Source organism: Trematomus bernacchii, unplaced genomic scaffold (genome assembly GCF_902827165.1).
Source record: "Trematomus bernacchii unplaced genomic scaffold, fTreBer1.1, whole genome shotgun sequence".
Lineage (NCBI taxonomy): Eukaryota > Metazoa > Chordata > Actinopteri > Perciformes > Nototheniidae > Trematomus > Trematomus bernacchii.
The window spans coordinates 12861663-12880898 of NW_022987547.1; the positions used below are offsets into that span (position 1 = coordinate 12861663).

At 41.7% G+C, this 19236-nt stretch overlaps 2 protein-coding genes across 2 annotated transcripts in view; one reads left to right on the forward strand and one right to left on the reverse strand.

Moving 5' to 3' along the window:
- Positions 1 to 6590, forward strand: part of LOC117476541 (rhotekin-like) — a 33706-nt gene extending 27116 nt beyond the window's left edge. Inside the window, exon 13 of the mRNA XM_034123159.1 lies at positions 6508 to 6590. Coding sequence (XP_033979050.1) covers positions 6508 to 6556 — 49 coding nt within the window. The 3' untranslated portion in view covers positions 6557 to 6590. The remainder of the gene's footprint in view (positions 1 to 6507) is intronic.
- LOC117476542 (aquaporin-3-like) lies at positions 5397 to 16899 on the reverse strand. Its single transcript, XM_034123161.1, has 6 exons — positions 16792 to 16899; positions 14363 to 14489; positions 10223 to 10360; positions 8739 to 8857; positions 6479 to 6696; positions 5397 to 5568 (listed from the first exon to the last, which is right to left on the reverse strand). The coding sequence occupies exons 1-6, from the start codon at positions 16897 to 16899 to the stop codon at positions 5397 to 5399; spliced, it is 882 nt and encodes a 293-aa protein (XP_033979052.1).
- Between the last annotated feature and the right edge of the window lie 2337 nt (positions 16900 to 19236).

Here is a 19236-nt window from a genome sequence, read left to right on the forward strand (position 1 = left end):
TAACCCTCAATAAGAGAACAAATCTGATGGATTACATTTGGAGATCTGTTTATTTAATTGTGAATGAATCGCAAAATAAATATTTCAGAGGTAGATAAAAGTTTTACTAAATTTAAGCTTCTCTGATGCCCACTGTGGTATTTTCCATTGATACGTTTTTAACTTAAATTTGTCGTAATTTGCACATTTTTATATTGCAAAACCACAATGGTTGAATTGGATGAATAGACATATAATCATAAAACAGCTGAATTAATCAAGCCACAAACTAGTTGGTGTGTCTCATGTGGCTTTTTACACGTAGACCATTTGCATTGCACCTGAGTGTATTGTGATTATCCCAGCAGTACCTGACACACAGCTAGGATGTTTTTAAAGGAGTTAACACCGGCAGTAATAAGCAGGTTGGTGATTGGTGAGACCTTGAATCCCGCATCGTCTGCACTTAAAGTCACTGCTGAATGGTTGTTGCATGCACACATTGATTCATAACAGCCCAATTGTCATTTCCTCTGACAGTGTTGTGGTATTTAACCCAAGGGCTACAAATATAGCCTGTCACAAAACAATGTTTCCTCTAATAAAACACCATTTTTATGACCAACCAACAAGAAGATGTCACTGTAAATTATTGTTTTTGCCATATCATGTATCATTATATATTTAGCAGTAAAACATTAAATGGACTTTGTATATAATCTCTGGGAGCCAATTAAACCTGGAGTTCCTGTAGTTAATAGCAGTAAACATAAATGTAACTGCACACAGACATCTTGGACCTTCAGTCAGTGGACAGGTTACAATAACAGTAGCCATGGAAACAATGAAACAGGTATTGCTTGCTGTATTTAATCATTTTGTAACTACTGCTGGCCTTTATCTGTGAATGCTGAATAGAGAAATACAATGTAACATATCGGAACACAAAAGATGTCTGTATTGCTTTTTTGTCTTTCAAATATTATCCTCAATTTCCCTACATGTATTTCTGTATTTCTTAATATTCCTGGTCTTTCATATTCATAGGGATTCAAGTAATGCAACTGGGGGGTCCCTCCTGTTTGTTATTCACAGAGCTATTAACTGACTCCGATGTTAACCTACCCACGTCATTAATACTTGCTCACAGCAGGAACTGATGTAGTATTAAGTGTGATCATTTTGTGCTTGCCTAACCCTAACCGTAACCCTAACCCCTGAGGAACAAAAAGTTGAGATACTTTATAATGATAACATCACATCCTTAGCTTAACAAACATACTTTTTTCAACCACAATCAGGATCTATTTTCTAACTAGTTTTACTGCCTAAACCTAACTATCAAGTTGAGTTGACCAAACCAAACCTGCAATCGTTTTACAACATTAACTATGTGATCGTTTCCCTCTAATCCTCGAATTTTTCACATGAAGATAAACTAGATACATTTGCATCTTAACAGCTTATTATTTGTCTTAAAATCTTAAAAGTGCAAGGAAGCCAAACTGTCGGATTATCTTCCTCAGACATAGCTGTCATGGGCGTGGAGTGTCTTCTGTTGAGTCATGCTAATCAGTTTTTCATTGTGTACTGTATTTTTTGCTTTGTAATGACGGGATCTGTCACCACGCATAGCTGCGATTTAGAAATTCAGGCATGCAAAAGTGGGTTGGGTACAGAAAAGGCCAAGAAGCAAAGTCACACTCATAAATATTGAACTTTTTTGAAGAATATGAATATGTCAAAGATTTACGGGAATAGCACAATAGTGATTGATGTTATGTCGAAATTGGCATTCATCAGAAGGATTTACAGATTTGGATGTGTGTAAACAGTGGCTGTGTGCAGCAGTGCTCTGCAGAATGACAACCTGTATCAAACCAGAGAATGCATTGCTGTGACAGGGTTTATAAAGAGAAAGTAGACTTATTGATTTTTGATCATGATCCTAAAATAAAAAGAACATTTTAAATCATTTTACAAATATATTCCACACTACAAGTTTATTTATCTAAGATTTTATTTTGAAAAACGTCCTAATTATAATTGTTTTATTTTTTAAATAATAAAAAAATGGATTTACTGTACAGAATACTGACCCCTATTGGTGTAGGTTGGGTTGTTTTTATTTCTTCAAATTAATACTTTTGTTGTCGTCCCAAACATTTTGTCAATTGCGTTTTTATTTGTGTATTTGATCGATTCTGGCTTTGGACAAGTATTTGTATTGATTAGTATTGAGATTCACTTTGCCATATATTTATTTTTGAGATGAACATAGTTTGTGATCAAAGTTAAAGGTGCTCTGTGGACTTTTCTTACAAAGATGTCTTTGAAGTCTTTGTTTAAAGTCAGTGTTACTGCATTGCCTCCATTGATGTTGACTTGTTAGCAGTCTTATTGTTCTCCTGCCTCTGTTGTTTGGGCAGTGTTTTTCTTGGCACATTGGAATCACCTTTAGATCAGTGGAGTAGTGTGAAACCATAGCAGGAATGCTTATTGCATAGATTGCTTGCACATGCATGTGTGTCGACCACTCTCGAACAAAATGAATTAGCATCCTCACATACAGTGTGGTCAAAAACCCCATAGGGGGCCTTTGACAATTTATGTACAGATGTATTAACCATTATCAAAGTCTTGGACATGTCTTGTGACAACCGTAGTTGAATCAACCCAAAAATGTACTTCTGTAGTCCATTAATGTGTCTGGCTGGGGGTTAAGGTGCTATTCAGACATTTCTAGAACCTAGTGTGACTAAGACTTACATAACAACTTCAACTCATCTGGATCACGAGTGACACACAAAGATAATATCTGCAGCAGGTCACGTGAAAGGTAATTACCTAAGTCATCACAACACATGTTTTCCTGCTGAGTGTAATGTGTTTACCGTGGCAGTATTCCATTACAGGACATTGTTACAGAATGAACGTATGTATTTCGCCACGCTTTGTGTAAAATGATATTCCTGTTGTACTGCGAAGCAATGGAAGGGAGTTAGTGAGTGCATCGTGGAAGGGAAATTCTCATGAATGAGGATACAAGGACAATATGTCTTTCTTTATATTTATTTATAAAACAGTCTGTGTCTGCATCCACCAGTTCAGACATGTGCCGCAATAATCAGTTTGAAAGGACAGACACGTTTTAGTCCAAAGTAAATAGTAATGAAAAGAGGTTTGTTTGGATAATGATTTATTAGAATGTTATCTGGCATGAATATAAATCAAACTTTTAGGTTTTTGGAAATTGGCCAACACAGAATATCAGTTTAGTTTTACATTTGCAGCAAATTCAACACAAGTACTTTAATGTTTTGCGCTTTATGGTACTTCATCCCTACCTGAGGTGTTAGTGTGCCTTCCTCACAATACTGCTCAGTGGTCAAAGAGCTGCAGATTCCTCACTTGGCCACACAGTGGCGCTGTGGTTCAAGCTTGTATTTGGCTTTGCTTGTTCTGAAATGTCTCTGGGACATGACATAGAGATTAGGTTGAATACGGCATTTATTATTCTGCAGGTTTATTTTAAATGAAAATCTGCGACCCATGTGTATGATTTTTTATATTTTGTTGCAGTGTAATCGAGGTAGGCCAACAAACAAATGTGTCGAGCACGAAGATGGTTGTTATTACTCTTGCGGTTCATGTTGCTGATTTTATTTTCTGGTCATAGATAACATTTTTCATTTCTGCCATACTTCTGCTCCAGCATGCATAGAAGACTGAGTCCAATGCATAGGAAATGAAGAGTGCATTTTTGAATTTACTCTTACGCTTTTCAAATAAACAGACCTTGCATATTTATAATGGAACATTTGTTTGAACCTCACTTTTGTTATACGACGACATGTTGTAAAATACAAAAGCTAAAGCGTCTGTTCTGCGAGGCAGCAGGAAGATGAATTATCATTTCAGAGGCAAATGGTTAGATTGACAATGGATATGTTTGGTGAACTGCTCAAAGGGCAAGCCAGAGAGGGACTCCAAATGTCAAACATCCGTCTCTGAAGTTTAAGCCTTTGTAAGATCTGACTTATTGATATTCTTTTCCACACACCAAAAATGTCATTACTGATATTTTGATGCAGAATATGCGTTTGCTTCTCTGATAATGGTAATTGAGCATTGATGGACGTCTGCTGAAGATATACACTTCGTGTGTGTGTGTGTGTGTGTGTGTGTGTGTGTGTGTGTGTGTGTGTGTGTGTGTGTGTGTGTGTGTGTGTGTGTGTGTGTGTGTGTGTGTGTGTGTGTGTGTGTGTGTGTGTGTGTGTGTGTGTGTGTGTGTGTGTTTTGCTTTGCTGTCTTATGGTTGTTGAGTGTTATTTTGAGTAAATACCCCTGACCTTTTTTGTCCTTAGTGCCCTTTCAAGCTGAGATCGAATTTCTAACAGATAACCACCTGAGGCACTATAAACCCAGAGGGGCTTTTTAACCGTTCAGAGGGCATTTATAATGCAGCAAATGTCACTATTTGCATGCCTGTGAGTCTCTGAGGTAAACTTCTGCTCATAAACCAACCCTTTTATTTTTCACTTGAAAACACAGCGAACCGTTTCCATTTTTGGGAAATATTCCCTCTAGGGGCTTCTCTAATTTGGTTAATATAAAAGCCATCCATACGAAACAAATGACATATCACAGAGAGGTGTTTACCATCTCATGTTTCTTACTATAAACCATCTGTTATTTTCTGAGCCAGGTAGATTCTACACAGAGCAGGTCAACTAAAAGTAGCTTACTTGTTCATTTATAAAGAAAAGCGAATATACTTAAAAAGGTCATCACAAGTCACACAGAATCAATCACTTGATGGTTTTTACTTAGTTTGGAAACATTTTTTATTCAGACAAATATATAAAAAACAAATGTTTGGGGGGTGGGAACTTGAAGACAAGTTTTACCCGTTTCAAAATCTGACACAAAATATGTAAAGATGTGTCTTACTTAGGTGTGTATACGAAGAAAATGTAACTATTCAAACAACAACAAAAGAATAGTACAAGAAGTGTGAATGTAACTTTGATTTGATGGTGATTTGGAGGCTTCTTCCACCTCAGTTAGAAAAAAACAGGACACCATTCAAATACCTCTTCAACTCTTTTATTTAGCGTTCTTCTGTGATCTGATACATTTGTTTTGTCAGACACGCAGCATGGATTGCTTAAAGCGGAAATGAAAGAGCTCACTGGAGTTAAGTGAAATTGAATTCAGAAAGAATCATTTCCTGAGAAACTGTTCTGCCTATGATAAGATATCATTAGATGTCTTCATGAGTATTGATTGATGGTGCATGCTTTCCAAAGGCTAATGTTAGTTTTAGAGTTTGGTGAACAGAGAAGTTTTCCTTAACAGCAAATACATAATTATTAGTCAAGGATGTCACCTGCTGCCATTAAATTGTAAAAAGCTTATGCTTCTTCGTTGGTTGTCATATTGGATCGTTTGGACCTTTCCTCCTCCTGCTTTTTTTGCACTTCTCCTTCTAAATGGTATCCGATCAGGAGCTGGTAGATCAGAACCCCCACGGCTGCCCCCAGGAAGGGGGCAAAGAGGGGCACAAAGAACCAGTAGGTGTTTGCCCTGCAAGAGAATGGGAGAAATCTGTTATACATGTTGTCCTTATCATTCTTTTATTCTGTTTACCTTCCGTACCACAGCCGGCCTGAATAAAATATGAATGCACAGCTGATGTTAGAGAGATGCAGCGTTACGGGTCAGAGAGCATGTGAGCCATGCCCATATTGAATCATTCAAAATGTAATGAAGGGGCACGCTATTAAACACATGTCAGTTTACTTGGCAGGGAACGACAGTAGTGTTCATCACATTAGTGTTGCAGCTGGTGAAGGAGGGGCCTATTTCGTTTTTACTTATACTGCAGGGTAGCATTGTGAAACTTAGCAATGGAATAACGTTCATCCTAATCCAATATTTTGTAATATTAATCTGATTTCAAATGACATTTTCTTTTAATGGCAATTGAAAATCTTAATTACATTTCTGGATCCACTTATAGGTGGTGTCCATATCTCAACCTGTCATGATTTCAGCTTTGTGTGTATAGTTTCCAGTTTTGTTTTGAAATTCCGTTCTCCCTGTGTCTTTTCTTCCTTCCTGTGTTTTCCCTCCTGTTCGATTGTCTGATTGTGTTTCACCTCCCCTCTCCAGCTGTGTCTTGTGATTACCCCTGTGTATTTAGTCTTGCGTTCCTTGTCGGTTCCTCGTTTCGTGAGGTTTTGGTCTGACGTCCTGCTGGATTTCCCTGGTCTGCCCTCCTGTGTGTTCCCGGTTTGTTTGGTACTTTCCTTTTGTTCCTCCTCGCCTGCTCCTGACGTTTTTGTCGTGAAACCAGCTTTTAATTTGATAAAAGCTCTCCTTTTCTTTTGCTTCCCTACACCTGCCTCCCTGTTTGTACTGCTTTTGGGTCCACACCTCCAACACCCTGACAACCTAATTATTGTAAAGCATTCCAAAGTAGTTCTCTACTCACGTGAAAACCTCTCTTCCCCACCCTGCCAGAGCGGTGAAGATGCGTGGCCCCAGGTCCCGGGCTGGGTTCACAGCATAGCCAGAGTTGAAGCCCATCGACAGGCCGATGACCAGCACCACGAGGCCCACCGTGAGGGGCTCCAGACCCCGAGGGACGGGGTTGTTTCGAGGGTCCACTATGGCCAGGATACACACGATCAATGCAGCTGTTCCAATAATCTAAGACATCATGCAGGGAGAAGGATCTATTAATGCTTTTTATTAAAGTTAATTTGATCCTTATTCATTTGTATTACTGAGAACAAGTAGTCCTGCTGATGATGATGCACCTTTATTTTAACTATGACAATTGACGAGCTGTCAAAATGAAAACTTATTTTGTGAACTCTGTGAACCTTTACATCAGAAAACAGCACATCATAGATATTGCACTGTCCACTGATCTGACATCAAGCCCCCCAAGAGAGGTGAACGTATGGGCTGTCTTTCAATTGGCATGGTTGAATCACTTCATGCCTGAACAGTACAGTTTTACAGTATATGCACACAGTGGATATGGTATTGATTCCTCTACGTGCTGTGATGAGTCAGGGTCTATATGAGGGCTGCAGCTGTGGCTCGTGCCCACCCTGGACAGCAGGTACCCTATACAGCTTTTGTGAGGTTGTTTTGCTGGCGCCAGCTCAGAGGAAGTGTTTTTTAAGTGTCAATAAGGGTCTTGAAAAGGTTAAAGGTAGGGTAGGTAAGTTTGAGAAACCGGCTCGAGATACACTTTTTGTTATATTCCATGGAATGCTCTTAACATCCCGATAGCAATGAATATCTTAAGTGCTTTGACAAAAAATCCATAAAGAAATATCATCTGTGGAAGCCGTAGTACTGTAAAAAGCACGACCAATCATTTTAGCCGGCCCGGCTAAAATAACTGGATGGCCTACCTGCCTGTCAGCCTTCCATCTGTGCTCAAACTTATCTCGTGCCCTCATTGGTCATGTGCGCGTTCGTGTGTGTTGGAGGAGGGGCTCTGTAAGGAAGTGGCAGATTTTCTCCGGTTGTGTATTTTCAAATTCTAGCGCACTCGAGCCGGTTTCTCAAACTTACCTACCCTACCTTTAACTTAAGAATAACAAGCTGTTTCCTAGGCTGGTGTTTATATAAGAGATAGTTTGCTGATAATTGTAAGGCATTCCTAGTATACAGCTGTTATTGGTCTTTTTAACCATTTAATAGAATATGCATACTACCTGCAATTGTTCAGGAAAAACGGTCGATGTCTGTTGTCAATATACACCTTTACTTGCTCAGAAAATGTAGTGAACAACAAACACTGCATCAAGTATTGGAATGTAAGCTCTTTTTGATCATACAGAACACACACTGTGCACAAAGCTATCCTCCATTATTTGAATCTTCTGGCAGAGCGGGATCTAATTGACCTTGCTTTTCCTCTCACACTTACAAGCTGTTCTACACAGATTCCAAGTTAAGACAATCAGATCAAATGAATAGTGACACTGTCCTGCTCAATACACCGCTCGCTTCTTCTGAAAGGTTAAAGAGTGTGAAAGGAGCCCAGGTGATGTGATTGGTGATCAGGCTGTTACAGGAGTGCCAGATTTCCATGTAATACTTCTGAGGAATATACATTTTGGGCTCCAGCAGTGGAGCCATGCAATTATTTTGCCTTCATACAGTACAGTATGTCTGTAGTGCAATATCTACAATGGATGTGACTCATATTTTTCAATCTTTTCTTGAAGACAAACTTTGATTTGAGTCAATGCCGCTGTCTATTCAGCTCCAGCAGACATGCGTCAAGGTCTGTGATTGTGTTCTTTTTCAATCAAACTTTCAAATTACGCGAATGGAGTCTATTGCCGAATACCAGAAACAATAGACATTGATGCAACATTATATTGTTTTACAGTACTTGTGCAGTACTCAAGCAGGAGTGTTTGGCCTGTGGGACAGAGCATGCTGATTTATATGGATCAGCTGTTGTTCTGAGTAGGGGTGATACATTTGAGAAATATGGGCTCAGGGAGGCTGTGGCTCAGTGGATAGTGTGATGGACTTCGAATCAGGGGGTAGAGAGTTCGAGTCCCACTGCAGTCAGCATGTTGTTGTGTCCCTGGGCAAGACACTTCACCCCAAGTTGCTCCTGTGGGGATTGTCCACAGTACTCAATGTATGTTAGTCGCTTTGGATAAAAGCGTCTAACAAATGACATGTAATGTAATGTAATGTAAATAAACTGTTACCTGATCAAAGAATCCATTTACCAAGGAGAGATGTTTGGATGGATATGTGGCAAAAATCCCAGCTGTGGCATTATTCCCCACTACGATCAGCTCTCCCTGGCTAATGTCCCATAATGCATCTGGTGGAAGAACGTACACATCGTTACATTTGTTTTTATTAATACAATTTAACTTTGCCAATGTTTTGACTTTCTTTCATAGTAGACATTTATAGTTTCCAGACACTGTATCAATTACATTGTCTCTAGCGGCATCATAAGGGTTGACATTTATGGTTTATTAATTATAACTTTATGCCCCTATTAGATGGTACAAGAACAAAGATGACAGGATTAGTGGAGAGAGATCCAACAAAGGTCAGACTAGAAATTGTGCACCACTTCCTGTTGTAAGCATCTCAAGCCTCTGCTTTCACAGTTTTTTTACCTTCAAAAAGGTTTTGTTGGTAGGGTCATGTTGGGGTCGGGGTTTGAGGTTTCTGGGTCAGGATTAGATTGCACTGGCCTTCCAATCTGTGGGTGGGTGGGTGTGTAATTATTTGTGGTATTGGTAGAGTTGGAGTTGATTGCACCAGTTCCTGAATGTGTTGGGCTGTAGCTCTGGTCCAAGTCAGGTAATTGTCCTCGGTCTGGAATTTGTTTTGTGGGAGCCCTGTGAGTGTCGGAAAGTGTTTGACTATGGTAGTGTTGATTATTGGGAGGTTATTGTGCTGTGCTGAGGTGAGATTTGAGGATAAGTTCAGGGGGGATGTATACGTTTGTGTTTGGAAAGGCGGTGCGTGAAGAGTGTTGCAAGTTCTTGGAGGTTATGTTTGGGGTTTCTATTGAGGCCAATGGAAAAAATGACAAAATTGGCTGAGTGGTAGGGTCCTGGCAGACTTTGACTTTGATTGATTCAACTCTGGCTCATGTCTAGCTGAAGGAAGGGAATATTGTTGCCTTGGTTGGGGTTGATGTTGTTGTCGCTGATTACTAGGAAGGTCTAGTTTCCTGTGAATCGCCATGTCGTTGGATAAATTGTGTGTTCTAGGCATCTCAAGCCTCTGCTTTCACAGTTTTTACCTTAAAAAGGGATTTATGAAGGGTTAGGGTTATATAAAGTGTAAGTGTGGTGATTGATCCCTTGTGTAGGGTATTTAGTAGAAGTAAGCCACAAAATAGGTTACATTTTGTCAAGAGAAGGTCTGGATGTTCATTTGTTCTTGTTCCCTCAGAGCAAACAACCATTTGGCTTTGTTCAAACTGTCAGGCACAAAGCTATAACAGGTTGTACATTTTTAATTGTCTCCACCAAGCTGCCATTTACTCAAGGAAATCGAAGTTTCAAAATAGTTTTAGTCCTCGGGGTGCATCCATCTTGTGTCCCCTGCTACGACCTGTAAATCTACCACTGAGTAAACAACAATCATGATTTGTCTAAGGATTATAGGTGTGTGGCAGTTCAACTTTAACATTTTTAGATTAATCATCTTTAGTGTCACGTACCAAAATACATGCCAAATACAACTGCTGCCCCCAGAAAGGCACCGAGAGTCTGAAAGAAAAAGAACAGCGGGAACTTCCTCCAGGGCTCTCTCCCAAGTAAACACAGTGAGAAGGTCACAGCTGGGTTCAGATGACCACCTACAGATGAGAAAAATATGGAGAATTGAATGAATTTTATAAACACATACATATTCTATCTGATTCCTGGCAGGAACACATCATATTGCTATTGCTACTGCATACAGTGCAGCCCCCCACCCTTTTCCTAGAAGAGTGTTGTTAGCCTATATATTTAGTAAGTATGTTTTCAGTAAAGTCCTGTTGGGATGGAACAAATTAAATTGGAGGGATGAAAAGATTCAGAAGTATTCCTTTTTCTAACCTTGAAGGTGAAAATAAGTTCTCTGATGGCACACTCGTGGGTGCCTCGCTTCTTTTCACACCTTAATCATGTCATGGTAGGAGCTATCTAATTATAAGAGCTTATTTTCCCAGCTGCAATGTGTGTTAAAGGCGAGCAGCCTCATTATAAAAGCATTGAAGAATTGAGCATGAATGAACTGCGCAGCCCTTTTTAGTGTTGCTGCTTTTGACAGAGGATACTAGGATTGAGGATTGACTCTCACTTTCCTTTCAATTACAGACCACGTAGTGTTCAAGTTCAGGGGGAAGTGCCCCAGCCTTCTGTGTGTATCTCTTTTGCATTCCTCTGCCCACTGCTTCCTGTTCTGCCCCCCCTGCCTGTAGCTGTCATCATGTCAGGCACACACATCACTGTGGTAAATACAGCACTTCAGATAACCAGTTTACCCTTTTGTTGATATTTAGTGTCTGTCAAGCCATCAATAATAATCACTCCTTATTATGCTTATAAGCTGGAGACAAAAAGCTGAGTCAACTCTCTGAATGACAGCTGCTTCATGACAGGGATGCAAATGACTGTGGCTTAACTAAGTAACATTTTCTTTATCTTAATAAGGTATACCCGGCCCGGAGGAAGCCCAGGGTCCCCTTCTGGGGCCAGGCCCAGAAGGAGGACTCGTCGGCGAGCGTCTGGTGGCCGGGCTTGCCACGGAGCCCGGCCGGGCACAGCCCGAAAAGGCAACGTGGGCAACACCTCCGCTTCTCCGTCCCGCGGGCCCACCACCTACGGGAAACAGCGATGGGGTCGGGTGCGCTGCCAGAAGGGTGGCAGTGAAAGCAGAGGGTCTCGACGGACCAGACCCGGGCGACAGAAGCTGGCTTTGGGGACGTGGAACGTCACCTATCTGGGGGGGAAGGAGCCGGAGCTTGTGCGGGAGGTGGAGCGTTACCAGTTGGATCTGGTTGGGCTCACCTCTATGCACAGCGTCGGCTCTGGAACCTTACTTCTGGATAGGGGTTGGACTCTATTCTTCTCCGGAGTTGCCCAAGGTGTGAGGCGCCGGGCGGGTGTGGGGATACTCACAAGCCCCCGGTTGGGTGCTTCTTTGTTGGAGTTTACCCCAGTGGACGAGGGGGTCGCCTCCCTACGCCTGCGGGTTATGGGGGGGGAGACTCTGACTGTTGTGTGTGCTTATGCACCAAACAGCAGTTCAGAGTATACAGCCTTCTTGGAGACCCTGGAAAGAGTCCTGTATGGGGCTCCTGAAGGGGACTCTTTCATCTTGCTGGGAGACTTCAACGCACATGTGGGCAATGATGGAGACACTTGGAGGGGCGTGATTGAGAGGAACGGCCCCCCTGATCTGAACCGGAGTGGTGGTTTGTTACTGGACTTCTGTGCTAGTCATGGATTGGCCATAACAAACACCATGTTCGAACATAAGGATGCTCATAAGTGTACGTGGTACCAGAGCACCCTAGGCAGAAGGTCCATGATCGATTTCGTTATCGTATCATCGGACCTGAGGCCGTATGTTTTGGACACTCGGGTAAAGAGAGGGGCGGAGTTGTCAACTGATCACCATCTGGTGGTGAGTTGGGTCGAGTGGCGGGGGAAGCCTCTGGACAGACCTGGTAAGCCCAAACGTGTAGTTCGGGTGAACTGGGAACATCTGGAGGGGGCCCAAGTTCAGGAGGCCTTCAACTCACACCTCCGGCGGAGCTTTTCGGGCATTCCTGTGGAGGCTGGGGACATTGAACCAGAGTGGGCGGTGTTCAAAGCCTCTATTGCCGAAGCCGCGGCGGGGAGCTGTGGTCTCAAGGTCTTAGGTGCCTCAAGGGGCGGTAACCCTCGAACCTCCTGGTGGACACCGGTGGTCAGGGAAGCCGTCCGACTGAAGAAGGAGGCCTTCAGGGATTTGTTATCCCGGGGGACTCCCGAGGCAGTTGCAAGGTACCGACAGGCCCGAAGGGCAGCAGCCTCAGCCGTGGTCGAGGCAAAGCAGCGGGTGTGGGAGAAGTTCAGAGAAGACATGGAAAAGGACTTTCGGGCGGCACCAAAGTTGTTCTGGAAAACTGTCCGACACCTCAGGAGGGGGAAGCAGGGAACCATCCAAGCTGTGGACAGTAAGGATGGGACGTTGTTGACCTCAACTGATGGAGTGTTAGGGCGTTGGAAGGAACACTTGAAGGAACTCCTGAACCCGACAACTCCACCCTCTATGGTAGAGGCAGAGCTGGAGTATGACGGGGGATCAACACCAATCTCCCGGGGGGAGGTCACTGAGGTTGTCCAACTCCACAGTGGCAAAGCCCCGGGGGTGGATGAGATCCGCCCAGAAATGCTGAAGGCTCTGGGTGTTGAGGGACTGTCATTTTCATTCCTACCCTCACCTATGGTCATGAAGGATGGGTCATGACCGAAAGAACGAGATTGCGGATACAAGCAGCCGAGATGGGTTTTCTCCGCAGGGTGGCTGGCCTCTCCCTTAGGGATAAGGTGAGAAGTTCAGTCATCCGGGAGGGACTCGGAGTTGAACCGCTCCTCCTTCGCGTCGAAAGGAGCCAGTTGAGGTGGTTCGGGCACCTAGTAAGGATGCCACCTGGGCGCCTCCCTAGGGAGGTGTTCCAGGCACGTCCAGCTGGGAAGAGACCGAGGGGTAGACCTAGGACCAGGTGGAGGGATTATATCTCTTCGCTGGCCTGGGAGCGCCTTGGGGTCCCCCAGTCAGAGCTGGTTGATGTGGCCAGGGAAAGGAACGTTTGGGGCTCTCTGCTGGAACTGCTACCTCCGCGACCCGACCACGGATAAGCGGGAGAAGATGGATGGATGGATGGATGGATTTGTAAACACAGGCTTTTGCTGCTGCGTGTATGAATACATAATAATCATAGTATTAACAATATTACAGAATCAGCCCTTTTTTTCCTTTCAACAATGTTTTTCCAACCTCATTAAAATGTATAGAAAGGCATCGAAAAGGCAGTTCCGGGCTATAAACCTTTATATCTAATGATGGTGACAAAAACACAGAATAGACCACAAGGCACTGTTAATACACCAAATAAGGACATATTATATACGTTATTATGGGCTATGTTAAAATAAATATATATTTATTTCCTGTAATTAAGAGACAAAGACAGAAAGAAAAAACTGTATTAAGACTTATCTGGGATTTCGAACAAATAATGATGTGTAAGAAATACATTAAAATGAAAAACGAAAAGATATGGAAATATTGTACTAAGATAAGATAAGATAAGATAAGCTAGGACTTTATTTATCCCGAAGGAAATTGTTGTGCCAGAGTTACAAAGATGCAATAAACACAGCAGCATAATAATAAAAGTAACAAATGAGCAAATCAGATAACTTCAAGAAACATAGCAGTCACATAATGCATGTAAAATACATTTACAGTGACGAGCAGTATTGAATAGTGCAAAGAACGCAGTGGCAGTTACGTCATTTACAAGTTAATATTGCACATGTTATAAGCAGAAAGTAGGAAGTGTCTGTAATGATGAAAATGCTATTTAAATTGAACATAGTGGTGGTGTGGAAGTTCTCCGTTCTCTTTACTGAAGGGTGAGGAGGTATAGAGTGTGATGGCCGCTCTGTGGTGGTCTTACTAAATGCTTTATACTGCTTCAAACAGAAGTAATGTTTCTTTTTCTGAAAGAAGAGGGGGTTGGGGTCACTGGGTCACCAAACAGAACATTAGGTTAAAGGAAACAGTGAAACCTTGACCCCTTAAAATACAGTTTCCTCACCTGAGATCTGTCCACTCACTAGGATGCCCAAAGTCGCAGCAAAACCAAAAGCAATGTTGACCGTGAGGAAGGAGCCGTGGGAGCCTCCGCTCAGCACCACCTGGGCTACTGACCCACACCCAAACATCTGGAGAGAGGACAGGGTCAGAATCACAATCAGAGTATCAGTCCCACAGCGGGGACATTTACAGTGTTACAGAGTGTCATAGCAGGTAAAGAAGGCATGCAATCAATTAAAGGAGAAGCACACATTAGTTATCAAATTTAAATAAAGACAACCATGGCTAAAAAATTAGTAGCAGCAATTTAAGTAAAACTGAGTGACATAAATAGCATATTAAACTATAGTAACCTTAAATATAGTTTCGGGACATACATCAAAGATGTATTTTTTTTTACATAAAAATGACGTACTGTATGTACTGTACACGTTAGACAAATAATCCCTAGAATGATCTACTAAAGAAACGCTTTCGCAACATTTCCTTAAGCACACACTTTTTTTGGAGATCCAATCCATAAGCAGTAAAGTTGAAAACTCCAACCCTGTCATGAAGTTATATGTGAAGACAGACAATAGTAGAAAAACTTGAGAGAGAATAATAGAGCTCCACAGCTGCCTGACCTCCAGTCAGATCTCTAGCTGAGACCTGCTCTCCGTCAGATCCAGGGTGTGTCTCTCTGACCTCGGAGGTCATGTGTGTGTTATGGCCGGGCTCTGAGTAGAACTATTGATGCAGACAACAATCTGACCCCCCCCCGCAGAGCCGTCTCCTCGGAGGTCCCGCTCTGACCACCGAGGGACCGGACCCCCAGTGGACTGAAGACTCCTGGAATTAACAGACCAGTCCCAGCTGGGGGGCAGCATAACAAATGTCCCGGTGTTCACCATCGGTGTGCTCAGCTGATATTTGTGTTTTCTGCGGGTTACCACGAGGAACAGATGGATTCCAGGTTGTTTTGCACAGGCAGAAAAACCTTTTAACTTAATTTTAAGGAATCTTACAGATGTTTGGATGTCATTAGCAGAAACTATGGATATAACACAGTATGGTTTTGTGTGAATTAAAGTACAAAGAAAGAAAAAAGAGGCAATAATGAATGCAGTCTGAGATGCTAAGTTATTATGAGTAGTCTAAATTATTCAGTGTTTCTTTGCCTCCTAGAAATATAAGAAAGCAGCAATTTAATGAGGAGAGAGCAGCAGTTAAACTTTCTTTACAATTTTTTAAAGGCTGCTGTAAAAGTTGCCTTTGAACATCAAATCAGTCTTACAGAAGAGCACTGGAGGATAAAAGAAGTATTAACTATGTTTCTCATGAAACAACTAAACAGACTCGATAGCACCCTCACCTTTTCTCTGCACAAACATGTTGGACGAGGAGGAGACAGAATCCCTTGGGGTATTTTCAAAAGACCTTTTGTTTTTTCTCACATTGAACAGAAAGGCTGGTGGAAGGCTTCAGAATGTTTTTAGTGAGAACATTTATTTAAACCATTTATGTTGATGTGTCTCATCTTGCATCTTTAATTGTTGGTTTGATTCATTGATTGCTTGGATAACACAAATGGCTTGTTAGTTGTCACTCACTTCACAATGTTCATATGTTCAGATACGATCATAACTTTCATCTCATATGTTAAACAAATGGGGCGAAGCCTGCGAGCTAGTTCAGGCAGTCAACTCGAGCACTTATGCTGCATTCATACATAACGCCCCTTGCCACTCTACAACCAACCAAACAGAGTCTCCTTAATATGCCGCTCAATTTAACCTGCCAGATCTCTCTCTATGCTTTGCTTGCTGCTGCTGCTGCTGCAGCTACTTCCACGTCGCTGCTGCTTGCCTGCCCCACCACCACCCCAGCTTCCACCCCAGCTTCCACCTGTATGCTCGGGGGATAGTTATTTAATCATCACTCATCGTGCTATGTATATCTGTGGAGTGATGAGGCCCGAGCCTAGATGCCAAACTCAACTATATGCTGCTTCTAATAAACATGTTAAAGAAACACGTGAGTTGTCTGACTGAACTCCTTTTATCGAAGACTATCGAAACTACCTCACAATAATTACATTTCTAAGTGAAAAATAGCCAATAGAAACAGCTGCTAAAGGAACAATTTATGAGGCTTGCAAACTGTCATGGTAACCATGCAGATATTCTAGACTCTTATTTAAGTGCTACCAACTGTACATTTCATTCCCCTGGTTTAATAAATATTATGATTGGACAGTTTACATCCCAATTCAATTCAATTAAATGGCATCAGAGAATAATAGGAAAAACATTAATTACATTTCGAATTGAGTTAGAAACAACTCTATACTGAGTACATGTCTAGCAATGTAGTCTACAGTCCTTGTTTTCCTTGAACAGAATCATACCCTCAGCGCCCTGCAGTAGAATCAGAACACTCTCTACTCACCACCAGAATGAAGGTTCCCAGGCACTCTGCCATGGCCTGGCGGAGGAGCACATGTCGGATCTGAAAGGTCCCTGCCAGTTTCTTCAAAATGTCTCTTTGTTTTCCCATGATGCACTTATTATAAGCTTATCTTTAGGTAGGCTCTGTAGTCTAACAACTGAATGTGAGTCAGTGGCCGTGCATCAGCTTTTAGGGGTCTCCTAGGGTCCCTCCCTTTGGACTGCCTGCCACTCCTTAACACTTTTCCACCCATCCCTCCACACAGTTTTGCAGCCACTGAACTCCTGCTATGACTGACATTTCTCTCTTTGCAACACAGCTACACGTCACATACATCTATTGGATTTTATTTACATTGACGAATATCATAAATTACAAATATTTCTCAGGGGGCTTTATATCTGGGATAAGACACCCTCTGACTCTAGATTTTTTTTCTTCTGGAGACTCTAGTAATCACAAGGGAACACAAATTAGAAAACAAATCTATACATTTGCACATTCACTCTAAAAGCTAACGGGTGTTTGTTTTTCAAGGTTTCTTGCCCTACTTTAAAATCATTCCCAATTAAAATATAAGTATTTTTGTGCATAATTGTGTACATTCATCAAGCAAAGGACATCTTCACTCTCCCAAACGGATCCCTCTTCACTAGCCCTCACATGTCACGATCACAGCTGTGGAATAAACTCCACATTACAGAGGAATGTATAAGCAAACAGGTAAACCGGGATACACAAGACTCTCCACCATGAGGAGGAAACATCCATCACCATGGATACCGTTTAGATGCCGTGCTCAAGCAGCTTTTAGAGCAATAGTGTGTTGTGTCTCGCTGTAAACGAACTAATCCCTCTCTTCCTAACAACATTTACAGCTATATTGGCTCTAAACTGAAGGATAGAGAGTAAATAGAGGCTTGAAACATTGTACTCTTCCAAATGAGATTTATTATTTTAAGAAGTTAGAATAAAGGAGAGACTTTCACAGTTTAGTGTGAGCTTGGAAGGCATCTTTTTTTAGACTAAAAAAGAAAGGTGTGCGTGTGTTTGCAAACTCACTGTTTCTCTGTAGAGGCAAAACAATAACAATGTAATGTGGAGCCAGCAGTCTAAGCCATGCTTTTCTATTTACCTTCCCAAGACGAATCACAGTTTTCATCTTTATATCATTCTTTTATTACTTGTACCATATGCAAACCCTACTTGGCATGATCCTTTACCTTACTAAAGTCAGCATAGTTTGACACGTTTTATAAAAATCCTCAAAATCTCAGTATATTGAGTTTGAGGCTATAGCAGCTGGAGGCTACATTAGCTGCTGCGAGCAAAACACATTTCTCTGATCAAACTGTTGTTGTCTGAGCAACCGTGTCTGTATTGTAGGTGGCAGGAAGAAGAATGAACGAAAAAATCAATGATGAAATATAAAACATTTCTGATTCTGCTACATTGATTTTAAAACTGTCCTTCGTGAGCCTGACAATGTTATAAAAGTGTGTCCATTGTGCATCATAGTTATCTGTGGAGGAAATCAGGGCCGGTCGTGATGAAGGTTGCCCATGTAATAATTTGTCTTCATTAAACACAATCACAGTGTTGATCCTTCAGTTGTCAAATTACCTTGTCCGTGTTAATTTTAGAAGAATCAGGAATAAAGCACACAGAGGTGTTTACTCAAAAATGTTTTCACCTTGATATAACATTCAACCGTTCAGCTGTGTGTGTGTGTGTGTGTGTGTGTGTGTGTGTGTGTGTGTGTGTGTGTGTTTGCTTGCTTGCCTGCATCTTTTTTCAAGATTGTGTTATCATTATCTCCGAGCGCTCTGTAATTAAGACGTGCACATCTCGTGCTTTGTTCAGCTTATTAGGGCGGGGGGGTTGGCCAGAGGAGGGAACTTTGATGCTTTATCTCAGAGGTTACTTAAATCAGGCTGACTTGCTGTTTTGGCAAAATGCATAAAACAACCTTGATGATAACCCCAATTAACATATTTATTTAAATACTGATTTATTTACAGATCAAGGTATTTATCTTTCATTTTCCTTAACCACAGTTTTCATAATATGTTCTCTCATGAGGCTTCAACATATTGTTTTACCTTGTTGTGTTTGGAATGTTCTAGACTCAACCTGCTGAAGAAGGGAGTCATAGGGGCACATGAATATATTCCTGAAATTAATATTTTAGATTTTTAGCAGCAAGAGCATAATGATATTCCCCTGGTCAAATGTGAGTGTAGTAATACTCTAAATACCCGCAGTAGGAAGGATTCATTATCATGTCATGGAAGAACCCAAAGGTGGATTTAAGTTCTATTCTATATGCTAGTTATTTTCATGGGAAAGCATGATTTATTTTTGAGCGGACAAGAAAAAGGCACATAGACGCAAAACGCACCATCAGGACGTCAGAAAGCATTTTTCCCAGCTTCAGGCTGCCAC